We start from the raw sequence: 18,999 nt of genomic DNA on the forward strand, positions 1-18,999 counted from the left end.
CTTTTGGAGTGAGTTTGCTGCACTGAAAGTAAAGGGGACTAATAATATTGCACGCCCCACTTTTCAGTTAATTTTTTTTAAATTTAAAATAAGCAATACATTTTGTTCAACTTCACAATTGTGTCCCACTTGTTGTTGATTCTTCACCATAACATTAAAATTTTTATCTTTATGTTTGAAGCCTGAAATGTGGGAAAAGGTTGAAAAATTCAAGGGAGCCGAATACTTTCGCAAGGCACTGTATATCCCTGTTACTATACTGTATTCAAACAATATTCCTTTAGCCCACATAAAGCTGACATATACGGTAGTTCCTACATAATGCTGTAATTTATAGCCCACATTTATACCAAACAGTGCTTAATAATGTTGAGTACTTTTCATAATATGCCATAAACTGAATAATTATAAAAAATATGACAAGACATTATATTCTTAAACTCCATAACTTCTTCTCAAAGAGGTTCCAACTTCTGTGTTTTGTTCAGTGGTGGTCTTGTTTTAGCCTTCTTACCTCGGCCATGTCTCTGAGCACTGACTTATTTGTATTTCTGGGCCCTCAAGAAAGGTTCCAGTTCTTGAAGATGACAGCACTGGAGGATAATGTGTGCTTTTTTATTAAAACGTTTTTTGTGACTTTGTTGACTATTTGCAACATAACTTTTTATGGTTCTGTGATAACACACCATTATCTTAGCAAATTTGAAAGTGCCGCGTCCCTCTGTAAAACGTTTAACAATTTTTTACTTTTCAGAGTCAGTTACATTTCTTTTTTGGCCCATTTTGCTGAAGGTAAATAGCTGCCTAACAAATCTTGCTAAAAGATGTCGATATCCTCAATCCATAACCTACCTTTTTACACAAATACACATCACCTGATCTGCTTCATCCAATCAGCATTCACATTTATACAGCTTGGAGTTGGAAAATGTGCAAAAAAATGAATATATGATCAAAATACTCACTTGCCTAATAATTGTACAGAGTATATGTATTGTACTGTAGGTGCATTAATATACTCACCAATCACCGCTTTCTACTGTGTCTTTTATGGTCTAACTTACACACGTATTTCTTTTTCAGCTATAGACCTGTGTGCTTTGGGGAATCATGGCTGTGAGCATATTTGTGTCAGCTCCCCTGGATCCTACTCATGCGCCTGTCGTACTGGTTACAAACTCAATAATGACAAGAAGACTTGCTCAAGTAAGAACATGTTCTATGGTATAGAAAAATTAGTTATCCCTAGATGGATGGTCTGACTTAGTATTTAAAAGAGTTGAGTAATATAAATTATTCTTGGGTAATAGATTGAAGTCTCCATCTAGGACCCTTAGTTATTAGCTGTAGATCTCTACAAGGAACCTGGCATATTTATATATTACTCAAATACATCACTGATTTCAGAGGAAACACTGTAATACTTCTTATCACCTGTGGGGGTGCTATAGGAAAATGGAACACTTGATGTCAGGTTCCCTCCATAGATTATAGCCAATTGCTGCAGTATATGCAGTGTGAAGCTTTTAATAAAAAGAAAATGTCTCCATTACACTGCTCCTTTAACCCTAGAACGCATACCTGGGGCCTCGCAGGTCTGCTAGGTTACTTGTTTTCTATTGTAGATTTCTATGGTTGTGCGTTCTAAGGTTAAATGGGTGTCCACTAATTAGACTTCTTCTTAAATATAATATTCATCAGGGTAAAATAATACACAGATACTCACCTCGTACACCGGCGCCATTCTAGCAATGTCTGCACTGGGCCTCCAGCTAATAGGCTGCAGTTCTCACATTTCCCTTGGATGTCCAAGTTTCATCCAATGGAAATGTGAGTGAAGCAACCTAATAATGGCTGCTGATTGGCTGCAACATGCATGTGGCATCGCAATGTCATGCAAACACCTGGAGACCTGGCATCACTCACTGGAATGGCGTCAATGCAGGTGTGTTTTTATTGCACATGGAGTGATACAATTTTTAAAAAGGGGCTGCCCAATCAATGGACAACCCCTTTAGGTTACATTGATCCTCTTAATTGAAGGTAATGCTTATAAGGTCTTCATTATAGTTACTGTAATGTCCAAGATTCCTGCTTCTGCAGTGATGATAATTATATGTTAGTCTGGGCTCTCACATACAGACAGAAGTCTGCACCACTAATACCTACACATTATCCCGACTAGTTGATTGATGGCATATTTTGTTCAGAGGGTTAACAAAAGTGAATAAATTTGCATCAAACTTTTAAAGAATAATTTTTATTTTGTAAATCAGTAGCACAAATGAAAACAAGAAATTTTGTAATATATCTTATCTGAACAATTTGCTTCTTTCTTCTCCTGGACAGATCTTTCATTTTCAAAAGTCTCAGTTCACAGGTAAAATGTGTATTCAGTGAAGACAGATTTTTACATAACTAAGATAGGAGATGACATGGCTAATGATGACATTCTATGTGGAGTGGAGGGAAGAGGAGGGATGAGGGATGAGGGAGGAGGAGGAGGAGGGAGGAGCTCTGCTTCTAGATCCTTCACCCCCCTGTCCATTACATAGAAGATGATAGATGCTAGTGATGAGATCCTACCTTAATAATATAACTGAATACTGATTTTACATGAGATTTGAGAATTTTGACAGTGAAACATCAGTCCTGGTGAAGAAAGAAACAGATTTCTCTAAGATATATCACAAAGTTTCTTATTTTCACATGTATTATTAATTTATGAAAAAATTTAAAACAAGTTTTTTCCTTCAATGTATATGTCCATGTTGTGTTGTGTGTGTGTTAATATACTCACCTATCACCGCCTTCTCCGGTATCCAGTGCCATTCTGCTCCTCTTCTCAGTGACCTCACAGCTTTTCAGATTCTCCGGGTCACACTGCGCTTTGCATGACCTAGAAGTGGCATTTACAATCTACGCCTATGGAGTATCAGAACAAGGCGGCTCCATAGACTTACATTGTAAAAGAGACTTACAGCTCATGCATAGAGCCAGATAGTCTGAAGAGCAGTGACGTCACTGAAAAAAGGAGCAGAACGGCACTGGATACCTGAGAAAGTAGGTGAGTATATTAACATATACACTATACTACATGAACATATACACGGATTTAGTGGGAAAAAAAAACTTCACGGGTGGCTTCTTAGTTATTAGAAGTATAGAGGATTCTATAGTTTCTTAACCCCTTAACAACCGCGGGCAGTAAACTTACATCCTAGCGGTGATAGTGTTAATCTCCACTGGCTGCTGCGCACATGTCAGCTGATCTGTACAGCTGACATGTGTGGCTTGCAGGCACGAGTGGAATCGTTATCCACCCGTACCTGTTAACCCCTTAAATGGTGCTGTCAAAATGTGACAGGCAAATTTTAATGGCGATCACGGTAAAGGTTTACTCACCGCCACGTGATCACATGGATCTGATGGTTGTCATGGTAGCACAGGATCATGTGATGACTCCTGTAGCTCACATGACTTAGGCCCTGTAACCAAAAGCCGAGTACTGCAGGTTACAAGAAATGATCATTTGCTTCAATCTGAGCGGTGCTGCTCTGATCGGGAGAAAAGAATGAGGGATCAGACAGCTGATCCTAAAGGGACTAGTAAAAAGAAAAAAAAAAGTTTTGAAAAATTAAAAAAATAAAAAAACTGAAAAGTTCAAATCACCATCCTTTCACCCCATTGTAAATTAAAGGATTAAAAAAATAAAAAATATACACACATTTGGTATCACTGTGTTCAGAAATGCCCGATCAATCAAATTATGAAATCAATTAATCTGAATGGTACACGATGTAGCGGCAAAAAAAATCCAAATGCCAAAATTAAGTTTTTTGGTCTCCACAAATTGTGCGCAAAATGAAATAACAGGTGATCAAAACTTAGCATCTGCACAAAAATAATACCATTAAAACATCAGCTTAAGATGCAAAAAATAAACCATCACTGAGCTATATATTAAAAAAATAAGAACGTTACAGGTTGCGGAAAATGGCATAAAATGTGTGCCACTTTTTTTTAACAAACATCTGATTTTTTGTAACCCCATAGATAAAAGTAAACCTATACATGTTTGGTGTCTACAAACTCGTACCAATCTGAGGCATTACACCAACACATCCGTTTTCCATATAGGGAATACAGTGAATAAAATATCTCAAAAGCAATCGTGCAATCGCACTTTTTTTTACAATTTTTCTGTATTTGGATTTTTGTTTCCATTTTTCAGTACACTATATGGTAAAATTCATGATTTAATTTAAATGTACAACTCATTCCGCAAAACGTAAGCCCTCACATGGCTATATTGACAGAAAAATAAAAAAGTTACAGCTCTCGAAAAAAGTGGCAAAAAAAAAACGGAAAGCGCAAAATTGACTGGTAGTGAAGGGGTTCCTCAGGTTCTCCTGGATTTGGATATTGATGATCTAGCCATAGAATATGTGATCATTATCATATCAGTGAGAGACTCGACTAATCAGCTCTTTTCAGCTCCCATAGATGTACACAGTTTAAATACCACAACTCTGCCCCCTGTATAGTGACTGTTCTCGGATGCTGCTGCTTAACTCCTTTGAAATGAATGGGATTGGTTTTAATTTGGAATTCTCTCTTCCTAGTGGTAGACCTGTGTGCTCGTGGCAATCACGGCTGTGAACAGCTCTGTGTTAGCTCCCTTGGCTCATATTCCTGTGCCTGCCGTACAGGCTTCCAGCTAAACAATGACAAAAAGACCTGCACAAGTAAGTAAACCAAATAGATATTATATGCATATTCAGCAAATTTGTGGCATCCATTGACTTCTGCTCCTTCTACATCTACCTCCTTAAGTCTACCTTAAAGGTACTAGGATATAACTATACAACTAATTGCCACATACTTTGCTTTTTGTTCTTTAACAGTCTATTTTTTAAGACTCTGTTTCATTAAGAAATAGTGTAATGTACATACTAGAAAAAGCATAGAGGACAATTACACATTAGTAGACTGATCATTATAGAAGCATGGATATCATTTTTAGACCAAGTTACATAGATCTAGATCAGATATGACAATACTATGATTGATATGGTTGGACAATGTGAATTACAGTGGCATGCAAAAGTTTGCGCACCCCTTGTCGAAATTACTGAAATTACTGGTATTGTGAACAGTTAAGCAAGTTGAAGATAAAATGATCTCTAAAAGCCATAAAGTTGAAGATGACACATTTCCTTTGTATTTTAAGCAACAAATATAACATATTTTCATCTTTTATATTTTAAAAACTACAAAAAGGAAAATGGTTTGATGCAAAGGTTTTGGTACCCTTGTAAATATATGTGCTCAAATAACCTTGACTAAGATGTCAGACTTTAATTAGCCTGTTAGGGTTATGGCTTGTTCACTGCCATTGTTAGGAAAATCCAGGTGATCCAAATTTCACAGCTTTATAAAAACTTAGCCTCCTCTAACCTTGTGCCAAAAATAGCAGCCATTGGTTCTTCTAAGCAGCTGCCTAGCACTCTGAAAATGGTGGAGGCTCACAAAGCAGGAGAATGATATAAGAAGATAGCAAAGTGTTTTCAAATTGCTCTTTTCTCAGTTTGAAATGTAGTTAAGAAATGGCATTTAACATGAACAGTGGAGGTCAAGATACGATCTGGAAGACCAAGCAAATTTCTGTTAGAGATGCTTGTAGGACTGCTAGACAGGCAAATCAGAAACCCAGCTTGATTGCAAAATACCTTCAGGAAGATTTAACAGACTATGGAGTTGTGGTACATTGTTCTACTATTCAGAGACACATGCACAAATATGTCCTTCGTGGAAGTCATCAGAAAAACACCTCTCCTGCATCCTCATCATAAAATTGAGCATCAGAAGTATGCAAAAGAATATCTAAACAAGCCTGAAGCCTTTTGGAAACAAGTCCTGTGGATCTATGAGATTAAAATATAACTCTATGGCCACAATGATCAAAGGTACTGTATGTGTGGAGAAAAAAGGGCACAGAATTTCAAGAAAATAACCCCTCACCAACCATTAAGCATGGGGGTGGATCAATCATGCTTTGGGGTTGTTTTGCAGCCAATGGCATGGAGAACATTTCATGCGTAAAGGGAAGAATGGATTCAATAAAATTTCAACAAGTTCTTGATGCAAACATAACACCATCTGTAAAACTGAAACTGAAGTTGAAAAGAGGATGGCTTCTACAAATATATGATCCTAAACACACGTGAAAATCCACAATAGACTACCTCAAAAGGCACAAGCTGAAGGTTTTAGAATGGCTCTAACAGAGCTGAACATCACTGAAAATCTGTGGCTAGACCTGAAAAGAGCAGTGCATGCAAGATGACCCAGGACTCTCACAGAACTGGAAGACTTTTCCAAGAAATAAAGGATGAAAATCTCTCAAACAAGAATTAAAAGACTCTTGGCTGGCTACAAAAAAAAATTACAAGCTGACAGGGCACACCTGTGAAGTGAAAACCATTTCCAGTGACTACCTCTTGAAGCTCATCAAAAGAATGCCAAGTGTGCAAAGCAGTAACCAAAGCAAAAGGTGGCTACTTTGAAGAACTTAGAATATAAGACATATTTTCAGTTGTTTCACACTTTTTTGTTAAGTGTTTCATTTCACATGTGTTAATTCATAGTTTTGAAGCCTTCAATGTGAATCTACAATTTTCAGAGTCATGAAAATACAGAAAACTCTTTGAATGAGAGGGTGTGTCCAAACATATGGTCTGTACTGTGTATATATATATATATATATATATATATATATATATATATAAAATCACCTAAAATACAAAGGAAATGTGTCATCTTTACCTTTAAGCCTTTTAGAGATCATTTCATCTTTAACTTGTATAACTGTTCACAATGACAGTAAATTTTACCAGGGGTGCCCAAACTTTTGCATGCCACTGTATGTGACGAAAATGATGACTCAAAAACATGGAATAATATAGCACATCCATCAATATAGGAAGCACAACTATACTAATGGCAAGAAAAATGTTTGTGCTTCTGAAAATATGGACTTTATTATTGCCTGAATTCTAGCAAAGGCATCATTTACCTTCTACCATGACCATTATTATAGACAACTGTGGGTGGTTTATCTGATGTCACATCTAAAGATGGCTAAATATATAAAGTAGCTTTTGGACAAATGTTCTTTTGGGGTTTTGTCCCTTATCTAAGGCTGTTGTTTTAGTCTCCATAAAAAAGGCTGCCTTTAAGATCAAACTTTTATAAAACTGGAGACTTACGTACATGAGTATATCAATTGATAAATCTACGTGGCAGACCAAGCCTTCTTGTGTCCACCATCATTCTTCCATGTAATCAAGTCCCAACAAAACATCTGATTCATCTCTTAATCCAAATATTATTACTGATACCCTTTTATGTTGTACTTTTGATTAGAAATGTAGATGTGATACTCAACTGACTCCTCACAGACAACATTTTTCTATGATCGTGATTAGGAGCCTGAATAAAGCCCATAAAGACAACAAGGGGCTTTTCTTTCAATCCAGCATGAAAGATCTGTCAGAACTAGATACCAGCGCTTGTGTCATTAAAACAATAATGAAATCAACTTTCATGTTGATCCAACTGGAGCTTAAACAACCTCATTTTACTGACCTTTCTCCACAAAGAATTCTTTTCTGAAACATCAAATAATCCAAAATGTCTTACATTCCCGCAGATAGTATGAAGACATTATTACAAATAATTTGATGGGGTTTGAGGGATCCAAGTCACATAACTGTGTATTATTAATATCTGTCTTCTGGATTGTAGTGATTGACTACTGTTCATATGGGAATCACAGCTGTCAGCATGAGTGTGTGGGTATCCTGAATGGCTATTACTGCCGCTGTAATGAGGGCTACACTCTTCAGAGCGATGGCAAGACATGTCTGTGTAAGTGGAAAGCAAAGTCCCGTCACATTATGGGTGTTCCCAAATGGGTCACCTTTGTTGATTCCATATGTGTCCTTGATTAATTGCTTCATTAATTACATGGCATTAATTACATGGTGGAAAATAGCCTTAAGGGTGGTTGATAAATGGGAGAATATTAGAATATGGTCACAAAACTGTTAAATTTACTACAATCCAACTGAAAAAATTTCCCAACATCTTCTTCTTTGTAGACTTTTTATGATGAATCAATTTTTCCAGAGTGGTTTGGACTCTATATTATTGGTGGAACCTTGCACACATAATACATGCATGTTTACATGTTACAGGATGCCTATCTTACAGCTTCTGTCATAGAAGACAAAGGTCCACAAAATGACTTTTTTTCTGATATGCATATATCTATTAATATTTGTACTCACCTAACAGTATTATCATTACAGGAAGAAAATTCATGCTGTGTCGACTGCCTAAAGATACTCATACTTTCAATTTAAATTATGCAATATTAGGTTTTATGATACATTGCCCAAGAAAGGGATTTCAGAAGATGTTACCACCATTAGGCCTATCTTTATTTCATAGTTGATGGAGTTGTAGCCATGAGTTTGCTAAGGCTGTAAACATTTCTCTTTTACACTATACTAGTCAACTCTGCTCACCATCCAAAAACACTTTTTTGTATACAAGACCCCTTTTATAGGCCTTAGCCCCTGTGCAACTGGACACCAGGGTTTAGCCTGAGGGTGGATTCCCGCAACACGCAGAAGAAACCTTTAGGGAGCACTGATATTCTGGGGGGCTCCTGTGATTTCCAGGTAATTTCTCGGCTCCTCACAGGGTCAAGCGGGTTCCCCATTTTAACGTGAGCCTTCCAGACTTTTCAGGAAAGTTTCCAAGTTTGATTTGTACCTTGGTACATGTAGGGTGTCTACCATAATATTCAACTTCCTATATTTCAATCACTGGCATTCCACATAGACAGAAGTATTAATAATGGTGTGTTCCAACAAGGATATCCAACCTGGTAGGTGTATTCCTCAGAAGACAGCAACAATAAGAGATCACAATTTAACAATATGGTTGGTATTAATGTAGGGGTTCCCTACAACCAGATTATTCCTGTGAGAAGGACATTTTTGGCAATGATTCCTTAGTGGTTAAAAGAGTAGGAATAATTTTGACATGACCATCTAATGATCTTAAGGCCATAGTGTTTATTTCATTGACTCCCTTATTTTCACTTTTTTTAGGCGTCATATCTTTTCATTACATCAAATAAAGTTGCTTCTTGTTTGTATAAGTACATAGAGTCAATGTGACATTAAAATACATATATCATGGTTAATATTTTGTTAAGATGGTGCATTGGAGGTCATAGCAAGTTGCTATGGAATTTCCCATGACCTACTGTTAACTTTGCTAATTCATGATCTTAAATCTTTGAAAATCTGCTATTCACAAACCTCGTCCAGTCAATCAATAGAGAAATTATCATTAGCCATCATATGTTTATACACAAATTCCCATAATGTTTCATGATGTCTCACTCCAGTTTTGAGACCTTATGGCTTTGATGAGTGCTCAATGTAATTTTTCTTGGCAGGCTTTATAGTCTAGGGCCCTCTGGGGCAGGAAATCACAGAAACAGTAGTTAAAGTTCCATATTTAATTTCAGACTGGAGACGATACAGAAGTTAATACACTCCATGAACAGAATGGCTTGCTCCAATAAGGAAAAGATCCAATGCGAAGAATGCAAAATAATTGTTTTAGCCTCTGTTTTCATTTCTCCAGTTTATGAATATCATCCTTCACGTTCATGGTCTGCAAGCCTGGTATTTCCTGTTTAGTCACTTTTGAAAGAGAGTAACCACGTCTTTAGACATCTTAGCCAACTTTCCTTAATAATAAATGACATACTGACATAACAATTCAGGAAGAATCATTCACCCTGGTTCAAAGGATGATTAGCCTTCCATATTTTTTGAAGTCCACAGTAAAATCTCCACTTTATCCATGAAGACCATCTTATGTTGAAACAAGTGCCGGAAAAGAAGACAAAATTCTGTAAAGCTGTGCTCATTTTACAAATACGCCGTGCCCATAGACTGTCATCACCAAACATATTTGGCCACCATATATCAATATACCTTTTTTCAACTGTATCAAAAGTGCAGTTAACTATGGTTTTTAATTCAAAGGGATCTCATTAAAAATATACAATACTATACCATGTCATTTATTTTTACCATAGGTAAAAGTAAATTACAGACCTATCCGACTTTGAATGCATTTGTGGTTTAAGTCTTATGTCAGTGTATAGACATTGATGCCAAATGTAAACAATGAATATAATGTGAACAGAGCCTTAGTATGATAATCTACTTGGTGAACAGTGACATGTCCATTAAGCATAATTTATATGCAATTTTGATTTTTCAAAACGGGTCCAGGGCAAAAAAGTAATATTGCTTGCCAAGTAAATAACATCAATGATTTCTCTTCTCTATGAACAATTACAATCTGTATTGTAATTTCTAATATTCTTTCAGCTAATGACATGTGCAATATTGTGGATCACGGATGTGAATTTAAGTGTGTCAGCACACCTGGATCATACCACTGCATTTGCCCAGAGGGGCAAGAACTGCAAGCAGATGGAAAATCCTGCAATAGTGAGTATTCATGTGCCAGGTGTACTGTGTATGCAGTGATATATATATATATATATCTATATATATATATATATATATATATATATATATATATATATATATACTTTACACACAGAGAATGATAAGTCAGAGTGACACTATTTATACTGACCATATGTAGAGCTAACTAGACAATACTTCCTCCAACAAAGATAGAAATTTATAGTTAATCCACAAAAGAAATGGAATTTTCTATAAAAGGATTCAGGGTGCCATCTAAATTACTCTCTTTGGTAGATGAAGAGTTAACTATACATATGGACTGTAGAAATATTGTCACTTTGATTTATATATTTACATATACATACATACATATACGTTTTATATACATATATACATATATATTTTATTTTTACTCTTACAAATGGTAACTTGGAATGTAGAGTTGTAATCAAACCATCTTAAAGAGGTTTAACTATTTCCCTCTCCCTTAGAAAATGTTTATATGCAGCATTATCTCATCAATATGTTCACGTATTCTAACATACTTTTCCAGAAGTTTCTTCATAACATAAGGTCCACCAGGTCAACAGGAACCTCTTTTAAAGAGCTTACGCAATTGGACAAAAATTAAAAGGAACCTGCGCAGTGTTAGTGCACAAAGATGACAACATTCTCCTTTTGCCTACTATCTACATCTTACATTACATAATTTCACACAGGTTGAGGAACAGTTTAGTAAAAGTGTTCCTTTAATATTTCTCCTGAATCACTCAGCAGAGTTCATGAGAACCCTACTTTCCCCCAACCTAACATTTTCAGTGCACTCCTAGAATGACAGGTCTTCTTTCACGACTCTTTTTTTTGGGTAATAATAATAAAACTAATTATATCATTTTCTGTTTCCTAGAATGCTCCACTGGATATGTCGATTTAGTATTTGTGATTGATGGCTCTAAAAGTGTCAGACCCCAGAACTTCGAGCTTGTGAAGCAGTTTGTGATTAAAATTGTAGATACCTTGGATGTTTCTGCCCATGGCACTCATGTCGGCCTTGTTCAATACTCTAGCCGTGTGCGCACTGAGTTTTCCCTGAATCAGTTTAAAACTGCTAAGGATATCAGTAATGCTGTAAAGAACATTGCTTACATGGAGAAAGGCACCATGACCGGACTGGCTTTGAAACATATGGTTGAGCACAGCTTCTCTCAGCAGGAAGGTGCCAGACCAAATGTCCCTAAAATAGGTTTGGTGTTCACTGATGGTCGCTCCCAAGATGACATCTCTGAATGGGCCAAAAATGCCAAAGAAGCAGGTAAGAGAAGACAAAATGTTTGGGAAACGTAACCTGTGTCCTATTTTATATACAGTATATTTTACTTATTTGTAACAACTAAGACGCTTTAACTGACACAAAATCAATCAAGATTGAATCACATGGATCTGCAAAATTTCACATGGAGCAGGGACTGGGCTACTGTGGGTGTTTGAACATTTTCTACATTCTGGGTTGCAGGAATTACTATGTATGCTGTGGGTGTTGGGAAAGCAGTTGAAGATGAACTCAATGAAATAGCATCAGATCCTGTGAACAAGCATTCCTTCTACACAGCCGACTTTACCACAATGAATTTAATCGCTGAAGACCTAAAACTTAATGTCTGCCCAGGTAAGATGTACAGACTAGGGAGGGTTCTCCTCCGATGGTTGGTAAAATGTAAATTTTGATTGTCAAATTGCTGCCACCAACTAACATTTGGTCATAGCTAGGCTTTTCTTTACCGGTAGTAGTTAAGCTCAGTTTGTTGCCCAACTCTGGCACAAGTGGTTATTAGTGCCCCTTCCTGACACCTATCGCCTGGGGTATATGTGACCTCACCATGCTAAATTCATTAACACTAGAAGCCCCAGAGAGGGGTCATTTAACATTTCTACCATTGGAACCCTATGGAGCTCGAAATTCCTGGGACTTCTAGTGTTAACTTGCCTTTCATGCACCTTAACATAAGAGAGCACCTGAAGTGTGTAAAGAATTATAGAGGAGTTTAGTCAGCAACCATTAAATAAGAAAGAACGTAAGATCTTTGCTTAGCCATTGAAATATAAGGCAAATTGATGTTAATAGATTCACGAAGATAGAGTCTTAGCAGCCCATTCATCAGACTTGTGACTTGATACTCCTGGATCCAGTGCAAAATCTTTAAATGAACAGCCCACTTTCTAAGTGCCATGTATAATACTTATGTCTTCTTATATGTCACATAGACATATGGTCCTCCTTAGGCAGTTCAAAGATGAAAACAATGACACTATTGCTCATAGCCTAGGCTACATTCAAAATTGTTAATTTAATGGCAGTTAGTCAGTAGAGAATGATAGTTCAAACCAAACTCTGGCAAACTCTTGGTGCACCCTTGGTGTGACCAAAACGTTCAGTGAACCTTCCCACCTCCAATTTTTGCATCTCTAACCTCCTCATTCTTGATTAACAGCTCTGGCTTTACAAAAGCCAGAGTATGGTGGAGACAAGTGGGAAACAAGTAGACTGAAAGGTGCACTAAATGTCTCTGCCACGTTAAGGGTACAATGAACCCCTGTGCTTAAGTTCCAGAGTCATTTTTGTGCTGATTGGTTCCCTCGAAATGAGGATGATCGCCAATACCAGACAAGGCATATTTACAAAAGTGATGCCCTTTTTGAAAAATAAGCATAACCCTTTGCTAATCTTAGACAATGCTTTGAACGTATCCAACCGTGAAATCTTCTTTGACAGAATACATATCAAAAATAAGTAATACATAATACCTATAATATCTTTATCCTACTGGATCTCTTTCTCCAAGTAAAAAGATAAAATTTAACATCTCTAATCCAGACACATAGATAACTCAATGTCTGCCTGAGGTGAATTGGCCTAATTGTAACAGGACTGACTTTTTGATAAGATGTACTTAGACAGGAATATGTCTAAGGATTCCTTTTATGATACTAGTGTTCTCCTTTGGAGCTGAGGAGCGGTTTTCTGGAAGCAATTTGTTTTATTAATGAAGCAAAATAGTAAAGAAATTATACTTTGTATTTGCAGAGGAGATAAAAGGAGAGACAGAGTTTAAGAACCCATGTGACTGTGAGCATCTCGTCAGTTTCCAGACAAATACCCTCACGACACTAGGAAACCTAGCAGACAAACATATCCTTTCTATGTTCTGGTATTATAATATTCATTCTGTATACAGGTGAAGGTAAGATAATAGGAAACTACATAGAGAACATACTCACACATTTGTACTTCCATACAATGTGACCATCTAACCTAGTGTGACGCTCCAACACAAAGGGTGGCGACAGTGGCGTAGCATTCATATCTTACAGGGATCCAAATGAACATGTGAAAAGCTTGGACTGGCCCACAGGGGAAACGGAGAATCCTCCGGTGGGCCCCTGTGCTGCAGAGAGCAACCACCACCCATGCGAACAGTAGTTGTGCACAATGCACTTGATTCACTATGTACAGCATTTCGTCATTCAATTAGAAAACTTCCTAGTGTATTATTATTATTATTATTATTATTATATAGAAGAAAAGGTAAATTTGTGAATGAGGGTAATGTAATATTGTATCATGTAGCAGAACAATGGGCGCCCAGTATCAATGTTACTGGTAAGCCCTTGTGTCACGCTTGCCACGTGTAGCAAGCTTGGTAAGGTGTTCAGACCTACGTGTGTCTGATGCACAAAAAAAACACAAAAGAGGGGTACAAGGGACACAAAACAAGGCCCTGGAACTAGTGAGAGGAGTACGTGGGCACCTCCTATCATCACCTACAACTGTCCCTTCTTTCCTCACCAGTCCCTATACAGTCTCCGCAACTGTCGCCGAGCAGGAACCTGAGACCCTATAAAGGCCCTATAGTAACCATGACTAGTGAGGGGTAGGTGGGGTTCACTAGGGGGAAAATTAACAACCAAAAGGATCTTGACTTGCAGAACCTTCCTCAATGGCGGCCAGGACACAAATGAGTTTGTAGCTTTGTCAAGGGAGGAATTTGGGTTGAAGACTGCTAATTGAGTCTTCATTTGGGATATCCAGAGACGGTGCCGTATCAGCTGTATATCAGTGCCAATACATATCAATGTATATAAGACAAAGAACACAGACACGCTGTCTTTTCAGCCAGTGTCATCAACTGAACTGGTTTAATTCGATCGATCCAGTTATACAATAAGTAAGTATGAATAACCTTGAAGCTAACAAGGAGTGCTTTTCACTCCCCAATTTCTCACATCACATTGCCTGCCCTCCCGTACATTCCTTCTATGTGAACATTACTGATAACACTTTTACAGCTTCACATTTTGGCTTCATCATCTTTGGTTAACTCCTTCATGATTATACAACTTTGAATTATACTATGGGTTCATGCGATGGCTACATAGACAGACAGATAATTATGCAACTACATCTACATTTTGATTATTTATATACACAGATATTCTTATTATGTTTGAACAAACAAGCTATAACTCAGGCGACCTCCACAGCTTCAGCAAAGGAATGCTGGAATACCCTGCTATTTGAAGCTGAAGGCTGCCGCCAGACCCCCACCCCACCTACTGTCTCCTCCCCAAAATCCTTTAGAATATAAGACTGCAAGGGCAGGGCCCTCTTCCCTCTGTACTAGTCTGTCTATTGTAACTTGTATATGTGTTCTGTATGTAACCCCCTTCTCATGTACAGCACCATGGAATCAATGGTGCTCTATAAATAAATAATAATAATAATAATAAAATAATAATAAAGGCCATGACTACTGAGTAAGTGCAGCTGATCACTCAGCAATAAACTGCTTAGGTAAAGCTGTAATAGAAAAAGTGGCACTTAACCATTACAGTGCCAAAAGAAATGAAACCCATTTAAATGAAAAAAGCACTATGAGATTCTCCAGTCCAAAGGATGTCACTGGTCTCAACATCCAGGGAGACAATCGTGAAACTTTGGCACCCCAGTCTGACACTGCCCATGCACAATCTCCTCCTGAAAATGTAAAATTGGCACAGTAACTCTAAGGCAAATTTGAGCATATAATTTATTTCTATATCTCCATTGAAAAAAAAACATACAAATTTAAGGAGTCAGGAGGAATAGATGTTGATAGCAATCAAATTCCACAAACATGTTTATTTCACAAGTAGTTATTACACATCCTTATTTCAGTGAATTCATGGGATAAGTGATGACTGTATGGTCACTGGGGGTTCAACCACTTATGGATAGGTGATGCATGTTGTTCTTAGGATAACCTATTTAACTGAAGGTCCAGCTTTTGACCCTCAACTTGAACCCATAATATTCTGTTCATATGGCTGTTGTGCATACATTGGTCACAGACGGACACCATCAGCACCCACATATCTCATTGACACGTGAGCCAGGTTCCTCCATAGCGTGTTGTTTTAGTGAAAAAGGAGAACCAGAAAAACACGTGGTGGTTACTGCGCTGCAGGGAAGTAATACAGACCAATGCACTTTGACCAGATGAGATTTATTTCTCAACGCGTTTTGAAGTGGTGAATTTGGTGTTTCTCCTGGACAAGAAGTGTGACCGTTGAGAGATAAATCGCGTTCATCTGAATAAAGTGTATTGGTCTGTGTGACTTCCCAGCAGCGCAGTCACCACCACGCCATTTTTCTGATTCTCCTGCATCACTTTAAGCCATAGTGGTCATGGCTTGCGCGGCAGCTGCTTACACAACTCAGAAAGGTGAGCACACACTCTGCAAATACCAATACTAGTCCGTTGAATAAGTCTCTATTTGCCCTGTTCTATCTTATGGTTTCTCATTTTAGTGAAAAAGATATCGAATATGATGGAATGTAAAACCCTCATAATCAATGCTCCAATATCTTATACATTTCCCTTAACAGTCTTTACTAGCTCAGCTGTCAGCAAGACTTGAATCCCTGGAAAACCAGCTGGCTGATAAGAAGTAAAGATTCCCATTGTAAAAAAAAAAAAGAAAAAATGAAGAAGCTATGAAGAGATCTATGTGACTTTTTGAGGTCACGTGGTATTATTTTGTAATCCCTTTCTGGAGGCATGGACTGACATGCCGAGCAGAGCTGTAAAACTATCTATATTATAAATAAATGTGAATAGATTGTTGTTGATTATTATAAGGATTTTATTGTTTTCTTCTGTAGGAAATGGAAACCATGTTAGTGGTATAAAGTGTTAGGAGATATTTTTTATTTAATTTTTGTTTAACTTTTTAATAAAACTTAACAAAAAAAAATCGAATCTCATGGTAACAATACTTTATTTTAACATGTCTGTAAGGGCTAAAAGTTTCCTTAAAAGCCGTTGGTTTTATTTAGGATTAGATAAGTTACAAAATGTACAGCTGCAAAACCACTTTAGGAAAAGACAAAAAATACATAGAAGTGGATCCTGCCAACACCAGTGCCAGTGTGAGCCTAGCATTGCTGCCAAAGGAAACAGCATCACATTTCAGCCAGTTCTAACTAATTTCCATCACTCAAGGCAAAATAATACATGCCACATGCTTTGTAAAATGTTCTCAAATATTTTTATTCTTTCCAGTAGAAAGTTACATTATGTCTCATGATGAGCAGAGTTTGGTTTCATATGGATCTCTGTTGCCAATCCTAAATTGGAGGATTTATTGCATATATTGTACCTACCAGGCTGACATAGGAGCAAACATATTGCCCACAAACAAGTAACAATGCAAACTAAGTACTTGTCTACCTGCATTTATATGTTTCAGTGATCATTTATATGTTGGTTCATCTCCTCCTAAACAGATTCCATAGCAAGAGACAAACAGATTATTCCAGGAGAGTTGCTTACAGCAAACAATCAGGTCAGGATGCAAACAACAAATGAGCGAGTTATCATTCTCGATTTGATAGCTGGGTATGTTTACACTAAAGCCTGCTTTACACGGGACTAGAGATGAGCGAACCAGCCGCGGTTCAGCTCGATTTCGGTTCGTCGAACGGAGGTCTCGTTCGAGTTCAGTTCGGCGAACGTTCGACGAACCGAACTCGAACCGCATAGGAAACAATGGCAGGCAATCACAAACACATAAAAACACCTAGAAAACACCCTCAAAGGTGTCCAAAAGGTGACAAACAACTCACAACACAACACAAACACATGGGAAAGTGACAAGGACATATACTCATGCGAAAACAAAAGAGCTGGACAAGGAAAAAGAGGAGGAGACACAGATATAGGCATGGCACGCCCTTCTAAAATCATGTAAAACACCACAAGGTGACTCCAAGCGGAGTTCTCCCTTTTTTCCAAAAATTGGGCCACACACACACACCCACCCCTTCACTGGCAGCACTTGTGCCCCAGTTGTACACTTCCCAGCTAGATTTGCATCAAGCACATTCAAAAATATGCCATACTTAACCGTCCCCAGGATGACACCGGGGTAGTTAGCTAAGTCTTTGCTGAACCATGACTTGTTCATCTTGGCTCCTTTTAAAAAACACAGCAAGCAAGGGTTACTCCAAGCGGAGTCTCCCTTTTTTCCAAAAATTGGGCCCCACACACACCCACCCCTTCAGTGGCAGCACTTGTGCCCCAGTTGTACACTTCACAGGTAGATTTGCATCAAGCACATTCAAAAATACGCCATACTTAACCATCCCCAGGATGACACCGGGGTAGTTAGCTAAGTCTTTGCTGAACCATGACTTGTTCATCTTGGCTCCTTTTAAAAAACACAGCAAGCAAGGGTTACTCCAAGCGGAGTCTCCCTTTTTTCCAAAAATTGGGCCCCACACACACCCACCCCTTCAGTGGCAGCACTTGTGCCCCAGTTGTACACTTCACAGGTAGATTTGCATCAAGCACATTCAAAAATACACCATACCTAACCATCCCCAGGATGACATCGGGGTAGTTAGCTAAGTCTTTGCTGAACCATGACTTGTTCATCTTGGCTCCTTTTAAAAAACACAGCAAGCAAGGGTTACTCCTTTTTTTCCAAAAATTGGGCCCCACACACACCCATCCCATCAGTGGCAGCACTTGTGCCCCAGTTGTACACTTCACACCTAGATTTGCATCAAGCACATTCAAAAATACGCCATACTTAACTATCCCCAGGATGACACCGGGGTAGGTAGCAAAGTCTTTCCTGATCCCAGCGCTGTGCATCTTGGATCATTTTTAAAAACAATGTAAGCAAGGGTTACTGCAAGCGGAGTCTCTCTTTTTTCCAAAAATTGGGCCACACACACCCACCCCTTCAGTGGCAGCACTTGTGCCCCAGTTGTACACATCACAGCTAGATTTGCATCAAGCACATTCAAAAATACGCCATACTTAACCGTCCCCAGGATGACACCGGGGTAGGTAGCAAAGTCTTT

General features: G+C 38.0%; 1 protein-coding gene across 2 annotated transcripts in view; it reads left to right on the top strand.

The window, feature by feature from the left end:
* Positions 1 to 16,883, top strand: part of MATN4 (matrilin 4) — an 81,079-nt gene extending 64,196 nt beyond the window's left edge. The window contains exons 6-13 of one of the 2 annotated variants that reach the window (XM_075347637.1): positions 1,084 to 1,206; positions 4,626 to 4,748; positions 7,810 to 7,932; positions 10,488 to 10,610; positions 11,500 to 11,904; positions 12,106 to 12,258; positions 13,675 to 13,777; positions 16,521 to 16,883. In XM_075347637.1, the coding sequence (XP_075203752.1) occupies positions 1,084 to 1,206; positions 4,626 to 4,748; positions 7,810 to 7,932; positions 10,488 to 10,610; positions 11,500 to 11,904; positions 12,106 to 12,258; positions 13,675 to 13,777; positions 16,521 to 16,581 (1,214 nt within the window). In that variant the 3' untranslated portion in view covers positions 16,582 to 16,883. The remainder of the gene's footprint in view (positions 1 to 1,083; positions 1,207 to 4,625; positions 4,749 to 7,809; positions 7,933 to 10,487; positions 10,611 to 11,499; positions 11,905 to 12,105; positions 12,259 to 13,674; positions 13,778 to 16,520) is intronic. The other variant, XM_075347638.1, reaches the window with a different exon arrangement.
* The last annotated feature ends 2,116 nt before the right edge of the window (positions 16,884 to 18,999 follow it).

Source organism: Anomaloglossus baeobatrachus, chromosome 5, assembly GCF_048569485.1.
Source record: "Anomaloglossus baeobatrachus isolate aAnoBae1 chromosome 5, aAnoBae1.hap1, whole genome shotgun sequence".
Lineage (NCBI taxonomy): Eukaryota > Metazoa > Chordata > Amphibia > Anura > Aromobatidae > Anomaloglossus > Anomaloglossus baeobatrachus.